Below are 27,732 nucleotides of genomic sequence, written 5' to 3' on the forward strand. Positions count from 1 at the left end.
TCTGCAAACTGAAAGAGAATGAAGTGTTTGGAGAACTATTTGCCTTTTTGTACACTTTTCTAAAATAAAGAATTGCTCACACACGAATTGATAAACATGACACTTCTGAACTTAAAATCAAAACTGGAAAACCACAAGGCAGCGTACGCTCACCTGTGCTATTCATCCTTTAATTTCTCGAAAGACTGGAAATCACACTTTAAATTTGCGGACGACAGTTCTGTACTAATAGAAGCAGAGTCAACTGAAATTTTAAATGCGCAGCTCAAAAATGCCTGCCGTGACATTGAGAACTGGTATTCCAAGTAGAGAATGGCCGTGAACTGCTCAAAGTGAACTGAGCGGATGCTGTTGAACTGCTCACCAACTGACGTAGATGTATCAATTGTGAAAGGTGAAAGCTGTGCCGTTACACAACAGACGAAATTGCTTGTTCCGATTATAGACCACAGACTTGAATACAAAGACCAGGTCCAGTCAGTCATCACGACATCAATGGGGACCTGGAACCACTTCAGAAACAAATTTTCCCGGAGGTGGGGACTACCATTACAAACCCAAGCCTTGTTATACAGAACAGTTATCCAGCCGCAAGCGTTGTATGCTTTCCCGGTATGGGTGCAAAAAAAACACGAAAGATATCCAAACCCTTCGAAACAAGGTCATTCGATCCATACTACAAAACTACCTCTCACCATCACTTCCAGCATCCGAGTATCTCCTCGGTATCCACCGGCGGCGTCTTTGGCAAATGCTTGAATGTCAAGTTTCTCGTCAAAACAAGACAGTATGGCCCAGACCTGGTCTCTACTGCCCACGATAAAGCACTGCAATAACAAAGGAGCACAAGTCATATTCTGCAGAGCGATCTAGAAAGATATCAAAAGCAAATGGCCCCAAAGGATCCACTGCAATACTCAGCGAAATCAATAACAGATTTGTCAACAAAGAATGGACCAATAGATGGAAGAGTCCCTCACTACCTATTGGGATTTTTAAAGAATTTCCCGTTATTTGTCCCAGAGATAGGAACAACAAGCCCACTTCTCCGCGGAAATCCATACAAAGCAAACAAGATTGCTGGACTTTTGTTTGGAAACTCCTTGCAATACAAGGAGATGAAATGGAAATTACGAATGTAAAAGTTCAGAGGAAAATGCCTACCACTTTTTCTTCGTTTGCAAGAACCGCGATCATGCGCGGCCCTCACAACCACAGCTACTGGATTTCCTGTCGTATCAGGACTGTCAGCGACTCGTGACCTTCATCTATAACTCCCGTAAACTGCAAGAGTAACCCTATCCTTCAATTGATGTTGCTAACGATTCCAAGCCAGAACTTCCCCTACAACAGACAAGACGGCTACAATCCTCGCCCGCTAGGAGGGGCTCAATAAGAAACTATATATATGTAGGCAGACTGAAAAAAAATTATGGAAGATTTTTGGGTCTTTCCCATTTTAGCCCCCCCCCCCCCTCAGCTTAGTGGTCAGACAATCTATAGCCCCCAACCTCAAACATGGTAGTTATACCATATTGCATTATACTATAATTTCAGGGGGGTGGCTTTAATGGGAAAGACCCAATTTTTTAAGGACCTTTTCAAATGATTTTGACTTTTTTTCATTTCAAGTTAAATTTAATGCACTTTTATTTTTTTGGTTCGTATTCAATCAAATTCTTCTTTCAGGATCCGTAATGCGTTTAATACTGCAGCTTGTTTGTTTTCTGCTCACAGTTGATTTATATTTCTGCCATACAAATAACTGGGCAATACTTGTGGATACCAGCAAATTTTGGTTTAATTATCGGCACGTTGCAAATGTGTTATCTATATACCGGAGCATAAAGAGACTGGGGATTCCCGATAGTCACATTATTTTGATGCTAGCCGATGATGCTGCTTGCAATCCGAGAAATCCTCGACCTGGTAAGACAAATTGGACCCAATTTGGATTGAAAGTCATTTTTCGTTTATTATAGCCACGTTTGTAGACTATTAACTACACCCACCACAACAAAGATTGTAAGTGAATGAGAGAAGAGGGTTTTTTGATTTGATTGACGAAACCTAAACAGTGACTAAGACTGAGTTTTGAACTTGTCAGAAGCTTAATTCCATTAGCCGTATTCTGAACAAAAGTGACCTTCAATATCCTCCTGATAAGAAGGAACATATCACACTTATGGTGAAGTATTTGTCTATTGTAAAGAAAGAATGGACTGGTGCTATGGTTACGTTCAGTGTCTATGGTTAAATGCACAAGAAAACCTAGTGGGGTTCTCGTTCAAAACTTGAGCATAAGCAAAAAAAAGTAAAAGACTAAGGGAATCAATGTTAAGAACGATAATAAAAGAATAGAATAAAGGTTAAAAGAATTGGATCTTTTCCGTTTGTGCCCCCCCCCCCAGTACGTTATGCGCCCCCCAGTTACAGAGCACGTGCCATTACATAGTAAATCATCATAGTGAAAATATGGCACGTGTGTCTGGGGGTTGCAAATAATATGCGCCCACTAAGCTGGGGGGGGGGGGGGGCACAAACGGAAAAGATCCAAAGAATTAAGAACGTTTTCGGCTCTCATAGCCATCATCAGTTATTTAAAAAACAGAAGATGAACTGCTTATTCAAAGCACGTCATAACAATAGAAACTAAATAGAATAAGAGTAAAAGAAATAAAATTGAAAGATGTCGAGCTTTATTGAAACATTGTCTTCACAGTCAGGGGGCGGCTCGTTTGCTCATCTTTTGAGTTGATAACAGGCTTTAATTTTTCAATGAATAGATTACTCGGTAACGAGCCTCCAGAATGAATAACTTCCTCAAATCGAAACACGAAGCCAGAATTGACACGGTAAAATCTGCATTGCATTCAGATAGGTGTTGTTTCACAAGAGCATTGACATTTTTGTGCTCGGCAAGTCGGGTTTTTAGGTGTCGAGAAGTTATTCCGACATAAACTGTACCATTAAGCTTATAAATAACACGACTTTTGATCTCCCGGGGAATCCTGTCTTACAAACTCGATAGAACTGTTTTTAGTTTCTGAGTGCCAAAAACAACTGAAATTTGTGTGATAGACCTAACTTTCTTCATCATTGCATCCAAATATTTCCCTCTGTATTCGAGAATTGAGTTGGCTCGTTCTTTCCTCTGTTCTTCCTTTGTTCTTTTTCTGAATTCTGCGTGGAAGTACTACTTGTGACAATCTTCTCTATCGCAGTCCGAACAGTGGGATTGTAGAAAACGGCGGGTATGAATTTTCTTCCCAAATAATTTTTGCTTCAGACAAACCGTTGTGAAGAAGTTCCCATGTCAATGTTGCATGATATATCGAATATACCATACCCTCCACTATATTCTCCTTGTGTCTAGTAGGGGCACTCGCATGATAGGACATAATGAACCCAGTATCCGTCGGTTTTTGATACCATGCCGAGTGTAGTTTTCCTCTGTGTTTGCAGATCTTCATATCCAAAAATGGCAAATTTTCTTTCTCGTCTCTTTCAATAGTAAAAGTCAGGTTTTTATGCAAATTACTGGCTGTTTCTGGTAATTCTTCTTTTTCTTTAACACAAGTCAGAATATCGTTCATATACCGGAAGAATAACTTTGATGGCTCCTTTTTCTGTACACTGATTTTTCTAATACAACCGCAATGCCATTGTCCAGGTTTTATTGCCCTCACCTGTGCTGTGGAAAAACCCAAACACAACCTGTGGTACCAGTGTCCACACCTATTACATGGGACGGAAAAACCTATTCTTGTAACCGTTTTCCCACAGTTTCATCATGGGTTTTATTAATCCATAATTATTGGTAGAGGTGAGGGAGGGATCCTCTTCGTCTTCTTGTGATTTTCCACCAATACAGGGTTTAAACAGCTTTTTTCAAGGGTTTGACAAATAAACAGCCAAGTTCAAGGCCATAACCAATCCGTCAACTTGCTTGTACCATCTTCCATCGGACTGGAAGATAACATTTTTCACAGCAAGCCCCATGAGTCGAATGAAAGTGTTCTTGTTAAAGGCTGGTACTTGTCTTTCATAGGTCCAGTTAGCCGCCTGAGCAATCGATTCATCTACCGGTACGTTTGTGTACAAACTCTTGACATCTAATGATACAAGAATCTCGTCACTCTAATTTCGGTTCCGAAATGGCTTCCTTAATCTGTCAAGTGGAACATTCAATTTGAGCTTCCGGCAGGTCTTCGAACAGTTTGGCGAGTTCGTTTGTTAGTTTTTTGTAACAACTTGCAGGCCGTGAGAGCACAGGACTCAGCGGAATACCTTCTTTGTGCACCTTTCGCTAAAGCGTAAAGTCGCGCTGGTTGAGCTCCAAAACTTCTGGACTTCTCGTATAGCTCTCTGTCAAGTTTCCCATTCTTTGTTTAATTCACTTGTTTAATTCTTTGTTAAAGACTGTTTCTGTTTCTATTATCACATTTTCGCCGGACAACATTTGGGTTAATTGGGGCCTGATAAAACCTCGGCGATTCTCTTTATAATCTTATTTCAAAATGCAAAAACCCGTGCCCTTGTCATGGTGCAACTTTCAAAGCATTCTTTTTTGAAACTCTCTGGCTCTTTCAACGGCACGGATGCCCTTCTCCTTATTTGCGGCGGTACGGTACCAGACAGCGGCGACATTCAGATTGTTCAGTGTCCGCATCAGTGTCGCCCAAAAATCCGGTTTTATTATACCCTCAGGTGATCTAACATTGTTACTAACTGAGCGTAAAGATTTTTGTTGTATTTCAGACAATTCTTCAATTTTCTTTCTTTGTTTGGCCCTGATGTTTTTCCGGATCTCTCTGCATCTAACGGTCAGGTGTAGAGATACTGATGGTAACAATTTAGATGGAGTGCTCTTTTTAGGTTTGCTTCTGGCTATGACTAGCTCGTTCTGCTGTGTTTTGGGAGTCCGGAAAGCCTCCGCAACCTCTTTTCTCAGGAAGCAAACTTGCAAATGTTTTAACCGAGTTTTTGCTCGATCAACACCAGAAAGTACCCGTTAATAGACAAATAGGAGCCTTCAATTCCCTTTTTTTACCTATGAAAACGCACAGCCACAATTTGAAGATTATTATATTAATAACAATGCTGATTAATTTATTTCACATTTTAGAGCATGTAGATATCTAACCTTAGGGTTATAGTCTGAATAATTTACATGTTTTAAAAAAAGAATTATGCATGGAAGTACTACTTGTGACAATCTTCTCTATCGCAGTCCGAACAGTGGGATTGTAGAAAAACGGCGGGTATGAAGTTTCTTCCCAAATAATTTCTGCTTCAGACAAACCGTTGCGAAGAAGTTTCCATGTCGATGTTGCATGATATATCCAATATACCATACCCTCCACTATATTCTTCTTGTGTCTAATAGGGGCACACGCATGATAGGACATAATGAACCCAGTTTCCGTCGGTTTTTGATACCATGCCGATTGTAGTTTTCCTCAGTGTTTGCAGATCTTCATATCCAAAAATGGCAAATTTTCTTTTTCGTCTCTTTCAATAGTAAAAGTCAAGTTTTTATGCAAATTACTGGCGGTTTCTGGTAATTCTTCTTTTTCTTTAATACAAGTCAGAATATCGTTCATATACCGGAAGAATAAAATTGATGGCTCCTTTTTCTGCATACTGATTTTTCTAATACAACCGCAATGGCATTGTCCAGGTTTTATTGCCCCCATATGTGCTGTGGACAAACCCAAACTCAAACTGTGGTACCAGTGTCCACACCAGTCACATGGGACGGAAAAACCTATTCTTGTAACCGTTTTTCCACAGTCTCCTCATGGGTTTTTCTAATCCATGATTATTGGTAGAGGTGAGGGATCCTCTTCGTATTCTTTTGATTTTCCACCAATACAGGGTTCAAACTGCCTTAGTCAGAGGTTTGACAAATAAACAGCCAAGTTCAAGGCCATAATCAATCCGTCAACTCGCTTCTACCATCTTCCATCGGACTGGAAAAAAAACATTTTTCACAGCAAGACCCATGAGTCGAATGAAGGTGTTCTTGTTGAAGGCTGGTACTTTTCTTTCATAGGTTGAGTTAGGCGCCTGAGCAATCGATTCATCTACCGGTACGTTTGTGTACAAACTCTTGACATCCAATGATACAAGAATCTTGTCACTCTAATGTCAGTTCGGAAATGGCTTCCTTAATCTGTCCAGTGGAACATTCAATTTGAGCTTCCGGCAGGTCTTCGAAGTTTGGAAAGTTTATTTGTCAGTTTTTCGTAACAACTTCCAGGGAGTGAGAGCACAGGCCTCAGTGGAATACGTTCTTTGTGCACCTTTCTCTAAAGCGTAAAGTCGCGCTGGTTGAGCTCCAAAACTTCTGGATTCTCGTATAGCTCTCTGTCAATTTTCCCATTCGAAATGCAAAAACCCGTGCTCTTGTCAAATGGTACACTTTCAAAGCATTCTTTTTTGAGAAACCCTCTGGCTCTTTCAACGGCATGAATGCCCTTGTCCTTATTTGCGGCGATACGGTACCAGACAGCGGCGGCATTCAGATTGTTCACAGTGTCGGCATCCGTGTCACCCAAATCCGACAGGCATTTGTCAAAATCCGCTTAGGAAAGACATCTCGTCGAACCTCCACTTGGCGGAATGCTTAGGTCCAAAAGAAAGTATTTCCTTGACAAATTCCGGTTTTATTATACCCCTAGGAGATCTAACAGTGTTACTAACTGAGCGTAAGGATTTTTGTTGTATTTCAGACAATTCTTCAATTTTCTTTCTTTGTTTGGCCCTGATGGTTTTCCGGATCTATCTGCATCCAACGGTCAGGTGTAAAAATACTCATGGTAACAGTTTAAATGGAGTGCTCTCTTTAGGTTTGCTTCTGGATATGATTAGCTCGTTCTGCTGTGTTTTGGGAGTCCGGAAAGCCTCCGCAACCTCTTTTCTCAGGAGTCTTCTCTGGAAGTTATGTATAATTCGTTCCTCAAAGCAACCATTTTCCAGGACCCGAAACTTTAAAAACGAGGAATGAAGTCATGTTTCGGACACTTTTAAATATCGCTGGCGACATTAGCTTGGCTTTAAAAGTCAGTCTGATTGGTAAAAACATTGATAATAGAAATGTACAAAGAGGCTCGGTGATGTGCGTTCGCACATGAAGTTCCGACCGCGCTCATTCACACTTAGCTTAATTGTCTACCAAATGAGGAACAGAATGACAAAACTCAAAGCTTCACATATTGTTCCAAAAAATATAACTGGTGTAAATAAATGCTTTAAACTCAAATGACTAAATAAATACAATAATTCATCTATAAGAGGGCCTACGTGACCTTTCATTGAAAAGACGATGAGGAAAGACAAATAACAAAATCAAATATAAACAACAGGCATTAATTACTACCAAAATTCAATGTAGTCTTTAAAAAAACAAACCTAATAACAAAGTCCAAAAAGCATCTGATAACACTAACAAATAAACTTATACTTTTTTGGATTAGATATATAATCTGCTCTTAATTAACGCTAGGTAACAAGTAGAAGAAAATGGCAAAGTTAAAAAATAAGATTCAATTTTCTGAATAGAATTGTTTTGAAAGTCAGGAAAAGTATAAGCTATAAACTGAAACCACTGAATTGCTTAATTTATACCTCAATAAGAAGCCATTGAGGTCTGTAATTATCCTTAATAAGTCATCGACTCCAAAAAAGCGACAAATATAGCACAACAAATAAACAATTTTATCAAATTTTTCGAGAAAACGGTTGCGAAGCCGTGAACAGAATAATTAATTCACTGAAAACATTAGATTTTTTCAATTACGTTTTTTCAACACCAGCAATGTGATATCTCACTTCAATTTGTGAGACTACTTAACAATTAGAAAAAAAAAACAAAAGGGGCAAAGTTACAAAAAGTTAATATTTTAAAAACAATAAATTTTTTTACTAATGAAAACCATCAGCTATCAACTGAAATCGTCCGATATCCTCCCTTAAACCCCCACATTAAGTCATTGAGACCTCTGTCAGTATTCAGAATACGTCATAAGTCCACAAAAAGAACGGCAAATACATACAAAATCTAAACTCAATTAATTGCACTGAGAAATTGATGTCGAACCTAATAAAACTATAATTTTTTTTACTATAAATGTTAGACATAAACCAATGTCGTTTTTTCAACACAAAAAATATTGTCAGACGTAACGTTTCGCTAAAAAGATTAGGGAACAAGTAGACAAAAAATAAAGAAAAAAAGCTTTAGCAATGGACTGAAATATATAAATAGTCCTATAATATGCCAAACGTCTATAAAAAGAACGGAAAGTACCACAAAATTGATGAAATTCCAACAAATTTTGCGAGAAAACGTTGTCGAAGCCGTTAAATCCATAATCTGTTCATACAAATATTAGCGTTTTTCAGGTCAGACTTCTTGCAACATAAATAATGGGATATTTAACTGTTATTAAGGTGATTAAATTGACAGGACAAAGAATTAACCACAACACTAGGCAAAGATCTAAAAACCAAAGGAACTTAATAAAACTTAATATCCAAGCAAAGAAAAACCATTCAATAAAACACAAAGCCGCAAGAATGACTAACACATAGATCACGAGAAACGTAATAAGACTTGTCACTGCTGAAATTGAGCTATAAGTTGGTTAAAAAAGATAAAAAAGAGAAGGCCCAACGAAAATTTTTTAACAAAAAAATTGAAAGATTAGAGCCTTAAGATCTCAACTGAATCATTCTAGATAAAATACTTAACTCCCTATAGAGCCTCCTCATAGAACTATAACTCCTTATCAAGCCAATTGAACCTATAGTGAAAGAGACTAAGTCATAAGACTGCAAAATACGCATTAATGCCGACGGAACTCGAACAATTTCACCTACCATTTTACGTATAAACTGTGGTAAAGTCAAGGAAACAATGAGATTTTATTTAAAATGGTAACATGTGCTACTTGGGTCCCCTAATTGGCAAGAAAGAAAAATTCTTGTGTGTAATTAACATAGAACAAAAAATCAAAAATATTTTCAAAAAAGACAGCGCTCAAAAGCATCCAAATAATAATTGGTTTCTAAGAATCCTCAAATAGCTCAAAACCAGCCATGCCAATGCTGCCCCTATTCTTGCAAACACGTCATTGGTCCTAGTTTTATAGATGTGAGTAATTTGACAAATAAAAGTCAAAATTAAATGATGCAGTTTTTTTAATTATCGTGTTAAATTAGCAAAAAAATTAAAATTTTAATTCTAGAAAACCCTCCGAGGAAATGGAAGTAGAATTAAATCGCTTCGGAGTTTCCACAGATTGCGAGAGCAGTTTTTATGTCTTTACTTACGTCAATTTAAAACAAAGGGGTCTAGAGTTACAAATTTGGCACAATTTTTTTTGAAAAGTTTGCTGAATTTTAAAAAACTTAGCCAAATTTGTTGTCGAAAAGTATGATCAGATGGTTCAGAAATACTCGTTTATCTTAAAAGCTCAAACCAGTTTTTTCAACAACCTTATCTTTACTCATTATTAACAAAATTGACAAATTTTTAGTAAAAATTCGCAAAATGTGAACAGAAACAACGGAATTTAGTGATATGTTCACGAAAATTTAAGCCCCGATAACTCCTCGAAAAATATTAATTTTGAAAAAATCTTTTTAATTCTAAATTCTACATTGGACGAGCTGTTCAATGATACCACTGAAAACTCTCTACGATGAATATATCATTCGACCAAATTTGTTTGAACAAAGTGGGGTCGGAACAAAAAGACTAAGGGAATCAATGTTAGAACGATAATAAAAAAATAGAATAAAGGTAAAAGAATTAAAAACGAGACAAAATGGAATAAGAGTAAAAGAAATAAAAGTGAAAGATGTCAAGCTTTTTGAAACAATATCTTTATATCTTGGAAAAAACAAAATTTGGAAAAAAAACAGAACATTAGAATTAATTCAGCCGTCCCTCATGAACAATTGCAGAGGACAAAATTTCCGTTGCGTCGTGTTTCTTCGTAACCACCGACACCCTCTGAGGCAAAGGAAACAGCTTACAAGAAGAGCGAAACTGATATTGTTTGAATAATGGAAATGACGTCAGCGTACGGTTCCTTACGCTTTTCGCTGATCTTAGCGGTGATATGTTTGAGAGCTCTCGTCGCTGTAGGTTCCGCATTGACAGTGCAGGTTATTGACTAGCGTGTTAAATGTGCTATGCGTGTCAATCACCTATTGTTCGTGTACTCTCGATATTCTTTCACATAGAATATAGAGCCCCCAGATTTGTGCCGTTAGGGCTTGTAGGGCTACGATTACAGATAATCTTCTTACTTCCTACTCTGAAATTGATATATCAGAAGAACTTAAATTGCTATTTAGTATTGAAATTAGAATTCTACAATTCTTTAAATTGACCTAATTATTGTGATAAACTTTTTAAATAGTCTCTATCTGCACACGGGATGATATTTAAAACCTTCTCAGCTTGAGTTTTGATGTCAGAGATTTGCACTTGATATCAGAGACTGGGTTGTTCTTTGGTTAGCCTCGCAGTATTGGGGATTTTAGATTCCGGCAAAATCCAAGGCCGATTCCTTAGATTGAAACAGTCCTGCCAATTTTTCAGTTGCTCATTGGCTGAAACTACAGTTAGCAGAGGCTCTCATTCTTGTTTTTCTTACTGATTTTTTTCCCTGTAACACTATTCCGACATGGGTGATAAACATACGTCTGATGATGGCTGCAACTGACATGGGACGAGAACTCAATCACGAGGACTACTGCCTTGAGCTTTGAAGATGAATTTCTACGTTCCCTCTTAAAGCTGAAGGCTAAACCGAGCAAGGACTGGCTTCATTGTCTTCTCACGGATAAGCTTGTCAATCTCGGGATCGAAATGACTCAAGCTATGGATGAGTAAATGAAAGCTTTTAATGACTTCATCAAGCAACAGAGTTGCCAACCAAAAATTTAAGATGCAAAATCTGATTCGTTGAGCAATGATCAACCATTCCTGCTACTTCCACAAGATCTTATTATCATTATCAGCTGACGGATAGTCTTTTGAGTAACTGAAAGTCCTTGGGTTATCTGAAAATCAGAAGGAATCTGTCTCTGAAAGACTCTTGAAGAACATAACTGCCGTTGAGGACACATTGGAGTTATTTCACAGGCTGAGGATTGAAAATTATTGAAAAGAAAATACTCAGGAAACGATATGAGTTGATCAATGGGGGATGCAGTTGATCTCGGATCAGCTCAAAGCTTTTCCTGGATCACAATATTGTTTGGGTTGATTGACTCGATAATATTACCATCAATTTCCGCAGTACCCTCACTATCAACAAAAGCGTTCTCATTTCAAATTTGCTGGCCTTACACCACCCTGACATCGCCTGCATCACTTGGCCTGACCTAATTTCTACTTCCAGCTTTATATTAAATAGTGATTAGTTGCTCTTGAACGTAGTTGATAGCAATTATTGTAAACGTGTGTGTCTTTTTTTGCAAAATTTTTGCTTGACAATTTTGACTTTTCGAGTGACTTTTACGCCCTTGACTTTTTGCATTTCGCGTGATCTAAAATTCTCTCTCAAATGAAATTCCAAGCAGCTGAACTCAATTGGCGGCAATTTAATACTAAAAGTCAAATGAAAAGTGCGCCGAAACTGGTGTCATTTTTTACTTTAAATCTTAATAGTGGTATATGTTAACCTCTGTGGTTATTTGAAGCCCACTATAGAACTTCTTAGTCCCATTTAGGCTCCCCTCCCCCCCCCGACTGACGCAGACTGCAATTGACTAGAGCTCCCACTAGTCGTTCAAGAGCAATTCTTCCGACGTTTAGTCGGTTATGTTTATAAAAAAAAAAGAATTTATTTCTTGGACATGATTGAATATATGCAGCCATTGGATATATTTATCATGACACAAGTGGACTTGCACGGAATCTTGCTGATTCTCTATTGCAGCAATCCCCATATTTAACTCAGAAACATTAACATTTTCAATTTTACTACATTTCAAACATATAATTTACTAGCTCTTGGTTGTTAATAAGGTAAGAATCCTTTAACTTATGGTATATATTTTTTAATTCATCACGCGTACTTTTTTCTACGTTTCCAGGTAGCAGATTTAATTCCCTGAGCTTATTATACAGTTTAGCAGCACGATATTTGATCGAAAATTTCTCAAGTTTTCTCTTGCAGCAAGGTATATTGAGTAATCTTAGCTCGGATTGCCTCGTATTCCTCCTTTTTTTTTTACTAAATTGAAACATTTCGTTACAATAATTCTCAGAATGAAAATTGCAAATCGATTTAAGAACAAATTTAAGGAGCTCGTAAATATGTAGCTCGTAGACTGAGAGAAATCCATGTTTAAGAAACAAATCACTGCAACTGTCTGATTTTCGTCGAAAGGATATAAACTTTAACACCTTTTTCTGCAACATAAACAATGGTAGTAAAGAAGAGTAGCTGCAGCAACCATATACAAGAACGCCATATTGAAAAATGGGAATCACGTTGCTCGAATAATAGCTTATAAGTTGCAATCTAGGAACAAAATGTTTCATTTTAGATACAATTCCACATTGCTTGCTTAGTTTTTTCTTTACATGCTCAATATGGCTAATAAGGGAAAGCTTTGCATCAATTCTAACACCAAGATACTTGCACATAGAGTGAGTTTGGACAACTTGATCATCAAACAGATATTCACTTGAATCTATTTTGGAACCAGCAACCAGCATTTTCATTAAGATAGTCTTTTCAAGGTTAAGTACCAGTTTATTTGATTTCAACCAGTTATTTATCTTCGAGACTAATTTCAGCACGGCTGTTTCCTATGGATGTAATATTAGTGTCGTCAGCAAACAGCAGGAAATTAAGATTACAATTTTGAGGGAGATCGTTAATATATATTAGAAAGAGTAGAGGTCCCAGAATTGAACCTTGTGGTGCCCCACAGTTTGAAATTTCCCAATCATATGACACATTGTTTAAAAAAACTCTTTGTCTCCTATTAGTTAAATACGATTCAAACCACATTAAGTATTTCCCCCTGATACCATATCTTTCCAGTTTTTTTAGCAGTAGATTATGATTTATAGTATCGAAAGCTTTCTTCAAGTCCAAAAAGAGCGAATTAATAGCGTTCTCTTTTCCAGAATGACGAATTTTTTCGGTAAGTTCTACGAGCGCATCAATCGTGCTATGCTTGTCTCGAAAACCGAATTGATACTTTGAGAGAATTCCTAGTTTTCCGAAATAGCCATATACTATATTAAAAACTACTTTCTCAAAAATTTTGCTCCAAATTATGTAGTGAAATTGGGCGATAGTTTTTTTTCCTCCAATTTTGAGCCATCTTTAAATAAAGGAACGATCTTGGCTGTTTTCAGGCTATCAGGAAAAAGGCGTTGAATGACCGGTTAATCAAATTTATAATTACATTTAAGGTGGCTGGCATTGAGGCTTTTACAATACTGTTACATATTAGGTCATCTCCCGAGGACGACTTATTTTGTAAGCTTCGGTAAACGGATTCAACTTCACGCTTTGTTGTTGGGAAAAAGAACATGGAGTGAACGCAATTTGGGATATCAACATCATGTGCGGCAGTTAAATGATTGCTAAGTCCTTCACCAACGTTTGCAAAGAATTTATTAAAGACATCTGCATTGTTTTTAATTGATGGGAGCTTATAGTTTTGTCTACAAGTGTTCAAAAGCGGGGGATCATTAAACGTTTTGGATTTTCCGTTGATGTCATTCAGAAGTTTGTACGTTCTCCTCGAGTCTGTTTGGCAAGCTTGAAACTTATTTTGATAGTACTGCTTTTTTGATTTTTTGTTTATGTTACAGCTACTCGGACTAATCACAGTTTTGGTTACATGATGACGTTGCTATCTTATGCCGCCACAATTTTTGTTTTGAGGCCATACCTCAAATACGCGACTGTCAGTTCATACGTTCTATAGAGTATTGAAGGTGGAGACCAGAATTACATCCTCACGTGAGCCGTTTGTCCCTAATTTTGGTACTTATTACAGGCGACTTCATTTAACTTACTTTGATTGGCCGTCCTTTACCTCGAACTGCAATGAGATGGACACTTTCATCAATTTACTTATGGACAAAAAATTCAATCAATCAGTCACAATACCAACCTACTTTTCTGGAAATATACTCGACCTTGTGTTCTCTGATGTTAATGGTTTTAAGGGCTTTATTTTTTGGAGTTTTTCAACGATCGTCCAACTTTGGACAGCGCTTCAACAGTTTATCTTTTTGCAACCTCATCAATAATAATATCACCAGCATGCAAACAGATCTTAATGACTGTTCTGTATGGCCAGAAATAATTACTTGAATATTTCTAAACTCAATTTCTAAGAACTGGCAACAAATCATAGTTTCAGAGCTCTGATCGATCGCAACACATCTGCCAATTGGAACTAAGAGTCATTTCTACCGTGCAGTCTTGTGGCCAACACTTCTTTTATGTTTAATAGTCGCCTCAGCTTCTCAGCCGGCTATTATAGCACTCCTGATTTTTTACAATTCAAAGAATTTGAATTGTATTGGGGCGCTGTCTTTTTTTAAGATCTGTTCACACATTTTCATCATTTTTGACGTCAAATTGGAGTAGTGATTATGGTCACGCCGAAACATGAAGTGGAGCGAAAAAGCGAGTGGTTTTGCGGCGTAAAAATTTTTCGTTCTAATTTTAAAGTAGAGTGAGAAAACATTTGCTTTCTTCCTAGTGGTTTTTTTGTTAACATGTGGCAATTTCACTTTGATTTTTACTGTTTTCCCGGTTTTTGGATTGGATTTTGTCTAAATGGTTTTCCCAATCCATTTATCGTTCATTCTATGCCTAGTTGTTAGTTTGAACCAAATTTCAATTTATCGCTATTGGTTTTTGTTATGCGGCATTTTGACATTGAATTTCTGATTTTTTTTTTCAATTTTTTGGATAATTTTTTTTTCTAAATGTTTTTTCCAATCCATTCAAAGTTCATTCTAGGCCTAGTTTTGTTTTGTTTGAAACAGATTTCTTTCTCGCTAGTGGTTTTTTTTGTCCACATGCGGCATTTTGACATTGATTTTCAGTTGTTTTTTATCTGATTTTTCCAGAAATGTTTGTTACAATTCAATCATAGTCCGTTCTAGGTCTCTTTTTTGTGTAGTCAATGAAAATTTTCTGAATTGTACGTCAGGATATGTCTGCTGTTTTTTTTACTCATCGAATAAAAATTTTGTTTTGCCTTAGCTCACACCTTGTTGAACATTTTGCGTGAAATCTTTTTGATTTCTCCAGTCTAGTTTCACTCATATCTCTCATTCTTCTAAAAGTGTTTTTAGACAGCAGTTGCTCAGCAAAGCAATTCAAAGTGAACAGAGTCAGTATAAAAAATGAAATCTGAAATAAACGGGATACGCTTATAAAGCCCGATTTTGGATACCCGTTACTCGAACTTTGTTTTCAGTTATCATCTCTAATGTCTATTGGAATTGATACTAGCTCCTATGCGGTCTCACTACGGATTAGAAGTATGTTCAGCTTCAAAATGACATCAAAATAGTTTGCAGAATTGTTTGTACAAAAATAATTTTTTCACTAGTTTTTTCTGTTCTTTCAATACCAATCTTGGTGATGAATCAACGGCGGTTATTGTCCGGCAATCTGCCGGGTATGTTTAAGTGTTGGTAACTGATCATGAACTAATCAAAAGTTTTTTTTAAAAAGGTATCAAATTAACATGAACTCAACAGTATATAATGACTCAATGATCAAGTGTAAGGTCTTGCCGCCGCGCTACTAAGAGTTGAAAGATCTGTTGCTGCTCAGCAGCATTATAATGGCTTATCGATATCAGCGATCGGTTTAAAATACGTTGGGGGAGTGAACAGCGAATCTCGAGTAGTTCTGCCTAGAATTCGATCTGAAGCCCAGAGACTCAATTTTTGGTACCGAACTGGCTTCAGAGTGATTTTTGTAGTATGTTAATTCTCGTAACTTGCTAAGTCAGGTGGTTTTCAGTTTCTTCAAGTAATTACTTTTTTAAAATTGGGCCATAGTCTTTGGAGCAAGAGTTCGAAAAACGTTGATGAAACTGGGCATCGATGTGTTGATGTACACTTCAGTACTTTGCTTTTTTTCTCTATTGCATTGAAAATTTCATGCTTGACATCTTTATTTTGCCCAGTCATTAATAGCCAAAGTGATAGCTGGGGCTCTTATTGGCCTGGTCGTGACTTTTTTACAACAAAGGGAACGTAAAAACGAGTAAGTTTGAGGCTCCATTTTTAAAATTAATTTGAAGTGGGAATGACAACTTGATGTTTGAAAGCGATTTTTTACGTGCCGCAATTTGACTTCTATTTTTGCTATTATTTCTGCTGATTGTTTCAACCAGTGTTTTCAAAAGGTCTTACATGTGTTCTAAGGATTCTTAGATATTTTAAAGAATTATTCTACGAGCAGTTAACGGTTTATATGGCTTAGACACTCTTTGATTTAATGAAATATCAGTGATTGTTGTCTTGTTTCTTAGTCTCATTAATCACCGGTTGCTTTAGCTTTCTAATGAGGCCTAATAGAATCTACGTAGTAGTATCAATTGGTCTTGAGGTTTTCACAGTTTGTTTTGAACCTCTGGCCCAGTTTTGTAGTTCTTCTTGCCGTAGCACAATCTCATTCATAGCAATTTTCATCGTCTGTCAAAATTGAATCTAATTCTTAGTGTGAGTTCATAGCTAGTGTTTTCCATAATTTTGAATTTATAACACTGTTAATTTTTTTAACACTATAACAATTTTTTGAAAATTTGCGTGTATTTGTTAAAGCACTCAATCTGATTAATCATCAGATCTGTCATCAGTTGCTAAGCTTAAATATTCTAATCAATTGTTTCAGTTCAAAGATGATGCATTCTATGACTTATCAAATATATTTGCATTTTTTGAGTTTTTGCAACTTTTTATTGTTCATGTTGTTGTCTTATAACTTACTCTTATTAATCAGAATGAGCATCCCTTGCTAATGACGCATTTATGTTTATAATTATCGATATGAGCTCATAATTGTGATTTTGCTGATTTTTCGCCAAAAATAGTGGATTTTTAATATTGCCCTTTTTTGTTCCTTTTCTTGTGGTTTTGTTCCTGTGTCTCATAATTAACAATCCTAATTGGTCTTCTGTTGATGCGTAGTTCTTGCCAATTTAGTCAAGCTTTAGTTCAAATTTTCTGCTTTTTCTTTAGTCTATCGTGCAATTTTGACTGAATTGCGTACTTGACTTCGTTTACACTCTTAGTGGAGCAAGTTTTTTGTCATATGCATGGTTGATTAAGTTTTTGATCACACGTGTCTCACCTCAATATCAAAAATGACTTTCCTCGCAATCGAAATTACTTTTCTTTGCTTTTTTAATAGATAAAGTCAACTCAGTGCATGTAATTATATTTGAGGGGTATTTGATGGCAGTTAATAGGAGCAGCAATAAGCTTACAATTTTTTCCTCGAAATATGACATCTCAGTAGAAAAATGTCACTTTTGGTCCGGTTTTTTTGTGTTTTTGAAACTGCAGATCTACGAAGCTACCGCGGCTATTTCCTGGGAATCTGTCAGCTATGTTTTTTATTGTTGGTAATCTAAAAAGGATACGGGTGTGGTACATTCACAGCGAAGTTGGAAGTAAAGTTAATCACAGCGAGTTTTTCAGAGATGGTGGAAAAATTAAAAGGTCAAAATTTAGTCATATTTTTTGAAGAAATGGAGCAGACATTGTCTTAAAACTGTGCAAGTTGAGGGCTTTTTTATGTCGGGTTCTTTTGGAGTATTTGATAGCGTATCAACTACGTCCTATGACTTAAATTTTATTGCATTCAATCAAAATTTGGTGCAAGTTATTGTAAGTTTTTTTTGCATTTTTTGTTTGACTAATTTGACTTTTCGATGACAGTTTTTCTTGCCTTCTTAAGTTTTGCGTGACCTAGTTACTGTAAATATACTGCGATGGTTTGGTTATAATTTGTTATGAGAACCTAGCGCTTTTCGCTTGAGAGCAATTCTGTCGAAGTTAGTCGGTTATGTTTTCTATCGTATGAACTAAGAGTCAGTTGTTTTTTATCGTGTGAAATATGCCACTAATGTATGTCAAATGAGTCTCACTCTTTTAAACACGTCTTTAGTAGCCTTGGCCGTAAAGTACAGATTGGATAATCCTGTTGTTGCTTTAGCCACCATCTATCATAATTCCAACCAGAGGTTGAACATTTACGGCGATGACGTAGAAGTAGACTACAGAGGTTATGAAGTGACAGCAGAGAACTTCATTCGTATTCTCACTGGAAGAGTTAAGGATGGCACACCCCAAGTGAGTCCCACTTTATTTTTATTTAGGTTAATTTACCAAATTAAGAAGGATCTTTTCCGTTTATGCCCCCCCCCCCCCCCAAACCATTTTCAAATAATGGTTTTAAATAAAAATTAGGATCTTTTCCGTTTGTGCCCCCCCAGGTACATTATGCTCCCCCCCGTTACACCCGTTACAGAGGACGTGTAATTACGTGGTAATTAAGTATGTAAAAATATGGCACATGCGTCTGGAGGGGGCGCAAATAATATGCACCCACTAAGCTGGGAGAGGGGGGGGGGCACAAACGGAAAAGCTCCAAAAACTATTATTATTATCAATAATTAAGATATAATAAAATGTTTAATAGCCGCCCTCATCTTCTCAGCCGGCTATTATAGCGCTCCTATTTTTTTACAATTCAAAGAATTTGAATTGTATTGGGACGCTGTCTTTTTTTAAGATCTGTTCACACATTTTCATGATTTTTGAAGTCAAATTGGAGTAGTGATTTTGGTCACGCCGAAACAGGAAGTGGAGCGAAAAAGCGAGTTGTTTTGCGGCGTGAATTTTTTTCGCTCTATTTTTAAAGTAGAGCGAGAAAACGGCGTTTGAACAAAAATTCGCTTTCTCGCTAGTGGTTTTTGTTCACATGCGGCAATTTCACTTTGGTTTTTACTATTTTCGATTTTTTGGATCGGATTTTTTTTCTAAATGGTTTTCCCAATCCATTCATAGTTCATTCCAGGTCTAGTTTTTTTGTTTAGTCAATGAAAATTCTTTGAATTGTACGTCAGGACTTGTACTGCTATGTTTTTTTACTTCGTCGAACTTTTTTCGCTTTACCCATTTTGCCGCTTTTTCGACATTTTGCGTGAAATCTTTTTGACTTCTCTAGGCTAGTTTCTCTCTTCTCTCATTCTGTTAAAAGTGATTTTCAACATCAGTTGCTCAGCAAAGCAATTCAAAATGAACAGAGTCAGTATAAAGAATTGAAATCAGAAACATAAACGGGATAAACCCATAAAGCCCAATTTTAGATGCCCGCTATTTGAACGTGGTTCCTATAAGTCTTAGTTAACATCTCTAATGCTTATTGGTTACGATAGCAGCCCCTGTAGCCTCTCTCTAAGAAACAGAAGTATGTTCAACTACGAAATACCATCAAAATAAATGGGACTTAAAAAATGTTTTCGTACAAAATTCTTTTTTTTTCAGTATCTTCATATCTTCTATTCTTTCAATCCCAATCATGCTTATTGGAATCAACGGCGGCTATTTTTCGGCAATCTGCCGGGTATGTTTTGAAAAGATAAGACAATAAATACGTTGTAATAGGAGGAATCAATGCTCCACTCTGAACCAACAGTCACGGTGCTTCGATTTTGATTGTTTGGAAGAATATTCGGAGCTATTCTGTTTTGGCCCCCAGTGTGTTTTACGCCACCCAGTTACAAAATATATGTTGTTATGTAGCACGTTACTATGTAAGAAAATAGCACGTGGGTCTGAGGGGCGTAAAAAATAAAAGCCCACTGAGCTGGGGGGTGGGCAGAATAGATCCGAAGCTTCATTCATCCTGAATTATTTTAGTTGATCTGGAGTGAGTTTTCGGATCAATTCTGTTTGCCCCCATCTTAGTGGGCTTATATCTTTCACGCCCCGCCCCCTCTCAGGCGCACGTGCTATTTTTTACATAGTAACGTGCTATAGAACATATAATTTGTAACGGGGGACGTAAAAACGCAGAAATGAGTTCCAGAAATCCAAAAATTGAAAATATCCAAAGTAACGAAGGGGTCTGTTGCAGATTCTATTCATTAAATTTAACTTGACTTTTTGCGTAAATACAGCTCTGTTTGTTGAGTGCATTGAATTTTGCCTTTTAGAAAATATTCGTTGATTTTTAATTGCTCTTGAACGCAGTTAATAGCAATTATTTTAAACGTGTGTGTCTTTTTTTCTGCAAATTTTTTGCTTGACAATTTTGCGCTTTTCTTCTAGAACATTCTTTGACTTCTCAATTGACTTTTTCACGCTTTCGTTCATCATTTTTGAGTGATCTCTAGTGCTCCGAAGTATAGCTTGTTGCTAATATAAACTCAGTTGCAGCATAGGAAAATTAAGTGACTCGTAGTGCAGTGGTTAGTGTGGGTGGACGTGGATCGGGAGGTCAGTGGTTCAAATCCAGGTGGGGGCGAGGGTTTTTGCACCTATAAAGAAAAATCGAGCTATACTAAAGACCATGAACTAAATTGCCTCGCCTGTCGTTCAAGAGCAATTCTTCCGACATTTGTCGGTTTATGTTCTTATTTCTTAATATATTGTTAGCTGGATTATATTTGACTTTTCAGTCGAAACAGATGCTTTTGGATGAGAATAGTAACGTGCTCGTGTACATGACGGGTCATGGTGGAGTAGGATTCCTCAAGTTCCAGGACACCCATGAGATCTCAGACCAGGAACTGGCAGACACATTCCAGCAGATGTACCAGAAGAGAAGATACAAGTCACTTTTGTTTATCATTGAAACTTGCAAGGCTGCTAGCATGCTCAGGTTAGAAACTGAAAAACTATCGTCCGCCTTGATCATTTTTTTTTGTTTGTATTACCCTGTGTTGACAAACAAATACTTATTTTTTTTTTGCGCTGATAATGGTTTGTGTAGTCCAAGAACAGGTTGGTCTCTCCTTTGTGATTTAGTTACATCATAAAGGTGAAATATTATTAGTTATGGAGTGCGGGGACTATATCCTAAAGCTCACAAGAAGAAAACAGTCCCGAGAAGCTGTCTCGGCACTTGCGTATAATGCAGTGCGACCTGGTGTAAGTAATATTTTGCACCCTTTATAGGCGTGGAGTATTTTAATGCTTTGCCCCTTTTGGCAGTGGACTGTTCAAACTAATCATTGGGAAAAGTGTAACTCCACCTTGCTAAATTCCATAAAATTTACAAGCTTTTGTGCTTTTATTCTAGAATAATCTTTGAATTCTTTAGTGACTTTTTTAGTGGTCTAAGTTGCTCGCGTTCTGAAACAAGGATGGTTGCTTAGTGATTGTGAGAGCACAGTAATCATTTCCCTTGTAGATAAGTGAATAAGATGTCAGGCTGCGAACCTGGAGATTCTAGTCCGAACGCGAGTGGGGAAGTTTTTTCCACCATAACACTTGTCTAAGCTACGCCCCTTTCAAATTAAATTGCCCTCATTTGTCGTTCGAGAGCAATATATTGCGGTGCTCTTGGATGTTTTTGTTTCTTCATCTGACGCTCGTTTTACGTTAGCTCTAGAACAATCTTTCGCTTGACTTTTTTAGTGACTTTTTCACGCTTGGTTTTTTGCTTTTTGCGTGACCTAGTTTGCTGGCATTCAAAAATTATGTCTGTTGCTAAAATAAAATGGATTGTAAGGTAAGCGGTGACAGGGACCTGATAGCCTAGTGGTAATGTTTCCAATTTTTACGCCTGAGATTGGGGTTAGAAACTCAGCGGTGTCATGTCAAAACTTTTTATCCCCAAAAATGTTCTCAACTATGCACCCCCTTTGAAATTAAGTTTTTAAAGTAAACGTTTCTGGTTCAATTTTCGATACTTTGATGAAAATAAATCTTTCAATAAATCTCTAAAAGTTTTTTCGGAAAAATTGTTGCCCACCGATCAATCTAATGGGTAGCAGATGTTGACAGAATGAATGGCTGTTACCAAAATATTTATTTCCCTGAGCTCTTTAGGGGCTCAAATCACAAAAAAATTACGTGGAAAAGATTTCAGAGGCTTGTTCTCCTTTTTTTTATCCAGCTATGTATCAACTTCTGCCTGACCCAAATTGACGGTCCTCTCAAGATTGAGGGCAGTTGAACTTGGATTAAATTTTCTGTTGTTGGTGCTTTGATTCAAAGCACTAACAGCAAGTACTCAAGCAAAAGTATGAATTGTAGTATTTTAACAACTTTGGCACGTTTAAAAGCTAGTTGAAAATTTTCTTAGCTAGACTTGAAAGTTTTTTTGACAGTTGAAAGATCTCTATCATTTTTATTCCTTCGATTTCCTTTCCGAGTAAAAATTTCATCGTTTTCACAAGGGTATACGAACGGGCTAGTGCTTTTTATTTCATTGATTAGTGCGTGTAGATATTAGTGGGGACTATAATTCAACCTCAATGTACTTTATATCGGCGATTGGATATCAGACAAAAACTTGATTGGACAAAAACATTGTATGCATTTTGCAAAAATTTTAATAGCATTTTGTGTAAAATAGGCGAATGATAAACCCTAATGAGGAAATCAATCTAAAACCCTAATTTAAAATGCACTCGAGACACTATATTGTCAAGTGTTGCTCAAATTTATTTCAAATACAATACGAGTTGGAAAATGTCGTATAATGTTCCACTTTTGCAAACTGTTACATCATTTTTACACCCCTCGGTGCTGCCCTTCAGAGTTTTTTTTGCAAGTTAACGCATTCAATAATTTTGTATTTTTTACAACCATTGGACGCGGAAATTTTTTTTGAATTTGGGCTTAAACTAAAATGGTGCAGATCGCTTAAACTAAAATGTTTGGGCTTAAACTAAAATGGTGCAGATCGCTCAATATTTAATATTTTGAAAAGATAGTACCAATTTTTACCAATTTATATAAAATTTTCATTGTGAAGACAAGTATTAAGGATGCGTGATTACATTACAGCGTCTAGTGGATTTTAGAGAATCTTTTTTGTGTTTTTTTTTAGAATTCGCCTGATTTCCGCAAACTTTAAGTCGAAAATTTTTGCCTGATGGGTACAAAAGTTCCTTTAACCTAATCAAGTTTTCGTCTGAAATCCTACGTCCCTTATTATCGTACATCTGAAATAATAAATCAGTGGAATACTTTTTGGTAATTAATTGAATAATTTTGGTTATATGGGGCTAATTGTATTAGAATATCAAAAGTCCTCGTTATTTGTACTGGAGTTAGCGAAATAAATTCTTTCTGAATTTCTGTAGATTTGGTTTTCGAACTTGTTAGCTTGTAACTAAATTTGAAATCTTGAGTAAAGAATTTGTTAACTTAGTGTCTTAGTCTATTTGATTAGATATTTTTCAGTTACATCTACTCGCCGAATGTGATTGGATTTGCAGCTGCTAGGATAGATCAAGATAGCTACAGTCACCACAGCGACCATACTATTGGGGTACACGTCATAGACAGGTAAGTGTTTACAAGTGTTTACATTCTACAATTAAATAACCGAAGAGGAGTATTGGTATTCTACCGGTTTTTTTTAGCTGAAGCAAGTTTGTTCATTACTTGAACTTCGACTTTTGATTTCGAACATCGACTTCTGTTTCAGAAGGCTGACTTCTGTTTTTTTTTATTTTTTTTACACAGGACATTTAACAGTAGCTTCATAACTTAAACGTACTCTCACTGACAAAGGTAAACGCACAAAATAGAGTTTTGCATGGTAAATTCCCTGTTTTTGAAGTCAATTTCATTCAACATAACTTTTCTTGATTTTTATGTCAATCGATGCATAATGATCATAAGTTTAACAGATCTATTTTTGGTTAAACTGACAATCTTACTTCCAGAAACAAAATCCAGAAAGAAATTGGCCAGTTTTCCATAAGTAGCTATATTTTGAGTCCCACGTTAAAATATGTTCAACCCGCTCATGCCTCCTCAATTTTAAGCAAATTTTTACATTGTGAATTTAGCAAATTTATGAGCAGGTTGAACAGATTTCACATGGGACTGAAAATACAGCTGCTTATTGAAAAGTCGCCAAGTTATATCTGGATTTTTTCAGTAAGCAAGCTTGTCAGTTTACCCAAAAATAGATCTATTAAACTTCTGATGATTATGCGGCGATTGACACAAAAATCAAAAGAAACGGCCAACGTTATATGTGCGAAAATTGACTTAAAAACAGCAATTTACCATGTAAAACTTCATTTTGTGCGTTTACTTTTGTCAGTGAATGTGGAAAATAGGAACTGCTTGTAATATTCAAGGTCTCAAGGTTATTTAATCTTTTTCACATGGCAATCCCCTTCTTATCCAAACTACAGACACACCCCACTTACCTCTTCCACCTTCCTACCTCCTCCCCACCTACCTACATCTCCACCACGAGCTAACTACCTCCTACTTACTCCCTCCCACTACCCCAATCCCCCCCCCCTCACCAAGTTACCTCCCCCCCCCCCCCCCCCCAGTCCTTCATACCTCCCCGTCTGCCCCCACCCGGACCTACCACACTTACCTAATCCTCTCTACCTACCCCTTCCCCCGCACCTACCTACCTCCACCCCTACCTTTATTCTTTATATTTAAATATATTTAAAATATATATTTTAATGATATGATATATATTTTTATTAGTGGTTATAGTGGTATTTAATAACGTCTAATGACAACATTTGATGCCCCCATTTGTGAATTTAGTTACTCTCCTCCCCCCACTGAAGCAGGCTGTAATAGATTTGAGCTCCCACTAGTCGTTCGAGAGTAATTTTTCCGACGTTAGTCCATTTTGTTTATATTTACAATGACACGGTTTTTCAATGTGATTGACGATTATTAAAACCGTCAGATAAAAAAATCATTATTGCAGGGTTTTCCTTTTAAATGAAAATGTTACTCCAGGTTCTCCCACTACATGTTGGAGTTCCTTGAGAAGATAGACTCGTACAGTGAAGTGACTCTGTCTCAGTTCTTCGATTGTTGCCCATACACAAAATGCCACTCAAACACAGTGCCAAGAGTGGATCTATACTCTGGCGATGCCAAGACCACCAAAGTGACAGACTTCTTTGCCAGTGGCAGGCCGGCTGAGTTGATGGATGTGCCAGAGGGATACAGTTCTGTGAGGTATGGACGAGTAAGGACTTCTGGTTTTACCAATATAGACCTCCGTCTGTCCAACAAAAAGGAGCTAGATATAATGTACTAGAGATCATAAAACCGATCGAAGGTGTTGGATACTAATTGTTATGTCAATGCGGTCGGAATTAAAAAATAGCATAGATTTTGATAGAAAGTATTTCCCAGTTGAAAAAGTAATTCGCAAGTCAAGTTTCAGTAGCAGAAAGACTGAAGAATTTTGAGGTGAAGCATTCTTAAAAGCTTCTGCTGTGACTGCAAATGCAGACATAGGGTTCCATTTATTGCTAAACTATTTTGATGTGTTTTAGAGATCTCTTCGACCCCGAAATGTTCGACAAATACGACGAATATCTGAAAAGCGAAAGTTCAAAACAATCAAAACGGACATGTAGTTTGCTAAACAGTTTCAACATCCAACCACATCGAATAGAAGAGCAAGTGAATTTAATGGATCGTGATAAAACTGACGATGGGGTTTGGTTCGCAGTTTTGATTATGAGCGGTCTGTTGGTTTACATTGCGGTTTCTGCGTATGAAATGAGCAGTCGGTACAAAAAGGCAACTTTTGAATTCATTCCTGATGGTCTTTTGCCTGCCACGTGCTTCAGTCCCAACCAATAACAAGAAAGTTGACTTTCAGAACTGACTGTAATGATGATTCTGGAGTGGAGTTTTGGTAACTGGCTGAAATTTTGTTGGATTTTCTCTTAATTTGGATGTGGCGCAACCAAGTACGACGTCAATGATTGATGATTTGAGGAAGTTAAATCCATGATCGATTTGAAAATTGAATAGAAAACTTTGATTCCAAAACTATATACTTTGTAAATATGTTTACGATATTGTTTAGCAATAATTATAAAGCTCATCAGTGTTGTCAATTCAAGTAAGGTAAATAGAGGCAAGATTTAGCAGGTCGGTCAAATGTTTTAGAAAGCAACACAGTGAAAAATTGGAAATGTTTAATAGCCTCCGTCATCCTCTCAATGGCTACTATTTAGGCGCTGTCCCTTTCTTTACAATGCAAAGGATTTTGATTTTGTTAATCAGTTGTAGCGGCTGTTATTGCGGACATCGTGGTTTTTTACAATTCAAAAAAGTTATTGCATTGGGGCGCTGTCTTTTCACACATCTTCAAGATCTGTTCACACATTTTCATGATTTTTGAAGTCAAATTGGAGTAGTGATTTTGTTCACGCCGAAACGAAGTGGAGCGAAAAAGCGAGTGGTTTTGCGGAATGAAATTTTTTATACTCTATTTTTTATTACAATTCAAAGAATTTGAATTGTATTGGGGCGCTGTCTTTTTTAAAGATCTGTTCACACATTTTCATGATTTTTGAAGTCATATTGGAGTAGTGATTTTGGTCACGCCGAAACAGGAAGTGGAGCAAAAAAGCGAGTGGTTTTGCGGCGTGAACTTTTTTCGCTCTAAATTAAAAGTAGTGAGAAAACGGTGTTTGAACAAAAAATTCGCTTTCTTGCAAGTGGTTATTAATAGCCGCCCTCATCTTCTCAGCCGGCTATTATTGCGATCGTATTTTTTTTTACTTCGTCAAACTTTTTTTCGCTTTACCATTTTGCCGCTTTTTCGACATTTTGCGTGAAATCTTTTTGACTTCTCTAGGCTAGTTTCTCTCTTCTCTCATTCTGCTAAAAGTGCATTTGAACATCAGTTGCTAAGCAAAGCAATTCAAAATGAACAGAGTCAGTATAAAAAATTGAAGTGAGAAGTAGAAACGGGATAAACCCATAAAGCCCAATTTTAGATGCCCGCTATTTGAACGTCGTTCCTATAAGTCTTAGTTACCACCTCTAATGCTTATTGGTGTTGATAATAGCCCCTGTAGTCTCTCTCTAAGAAACAGAAGTATGTTCAACTACGAAATGCCATCAAAATAAATCGGACTTGAAATATTTTTTTGTACAAAAATCTTTTTTTTTCAATATATTCTATTCGTTCAATCCCAATCATGCTTATTGGAATCAACGGCGGCTATTTTCCGGCAATCTTCCGGGTATGTTTTTTTCACAAGCGGCAATTTCACTTTGATGTTTACTGTATTTTCGATTTTTTGGATCTGACGTTTTTCTAAATGCTTTTCCCAATCCATTCATAGTCCGTTCTAGGTCTAGTTTTCTGTTTAGTCATGAAAATTCTTTGAATTGTGTATCAGGACTTGTCCTGCTATGTTTTTTATTTTGAAGTAGAGTGAGAGAACGGCGTTTGAACGAAAGTTCGCTTTCTCGCTAGTGGTTTTAGTTCACATGCGGCAATTTCAGTTTAATTTTTACTGTTTTTTTTTGATATTTTGCCTTGAATTTTCTAAATGTTTTACCCAATCCATTCATAGTTCATTCTAAACCTAATTTTTTGTTTGAACCAAATTTCTCTTGATGGTTTTTTTCATGCGGCAGATTGACATCGATTTTCAGTTGTTTTTATCTGATTTTGTGGAAATGGATTTCTCAAGTCTATTATAGTCCGTTCTAGG

General features: G+C 36.8%; 1 protein-coding gene across 1 annotated transcript; it reads left to right on the forward strand.

The window, feature by feature from the left end:
* The first annotated feature begins 1,660 nt into the window (after positions 1 to 1,660).
* Positions 1,661 to 26,118, forward strand: LOC142338714 (putative GPI-anchor transamidase). The gene is made up of 6 exons (XM_075388593.1): positions 1,661 to 1,929; positions 18,246 to 18,382; positions 20,716 to 20,918; positions 23,453 to 23,557; positions 24,998 to 25,222; positions 25,546 to 26,118. The coding sequence occupies exons 1-6, from the start codon at positions 1,698 to 1,700 to the stop codon at positions 25,856 to 25,858; spliced, it is 1,215 nt and encodes a 404-aa protein (XP_075244708.1). The 5' UTR covers positions 1,661 to 1,697; the 3' UTR covers positions 25,859 to 26,118.
* Positions 26,119 to 27,732: the final 1,614 nt, after the last annotated feature.

Source organism: Convolutriloba macropyga, chromosome 4 (genome assembly GCF_964194025.1).
Source record: "Convolutriloba macropyga chromosome 4, txConMacr16.3, whole genome shotgun sequence".
Lineage (NCBI taxonomy): Eukaryota > Metazoa > Xenacoelomorpha > Acoela > Convolutidae > Convolutriloba > Convolutriloba macropyga.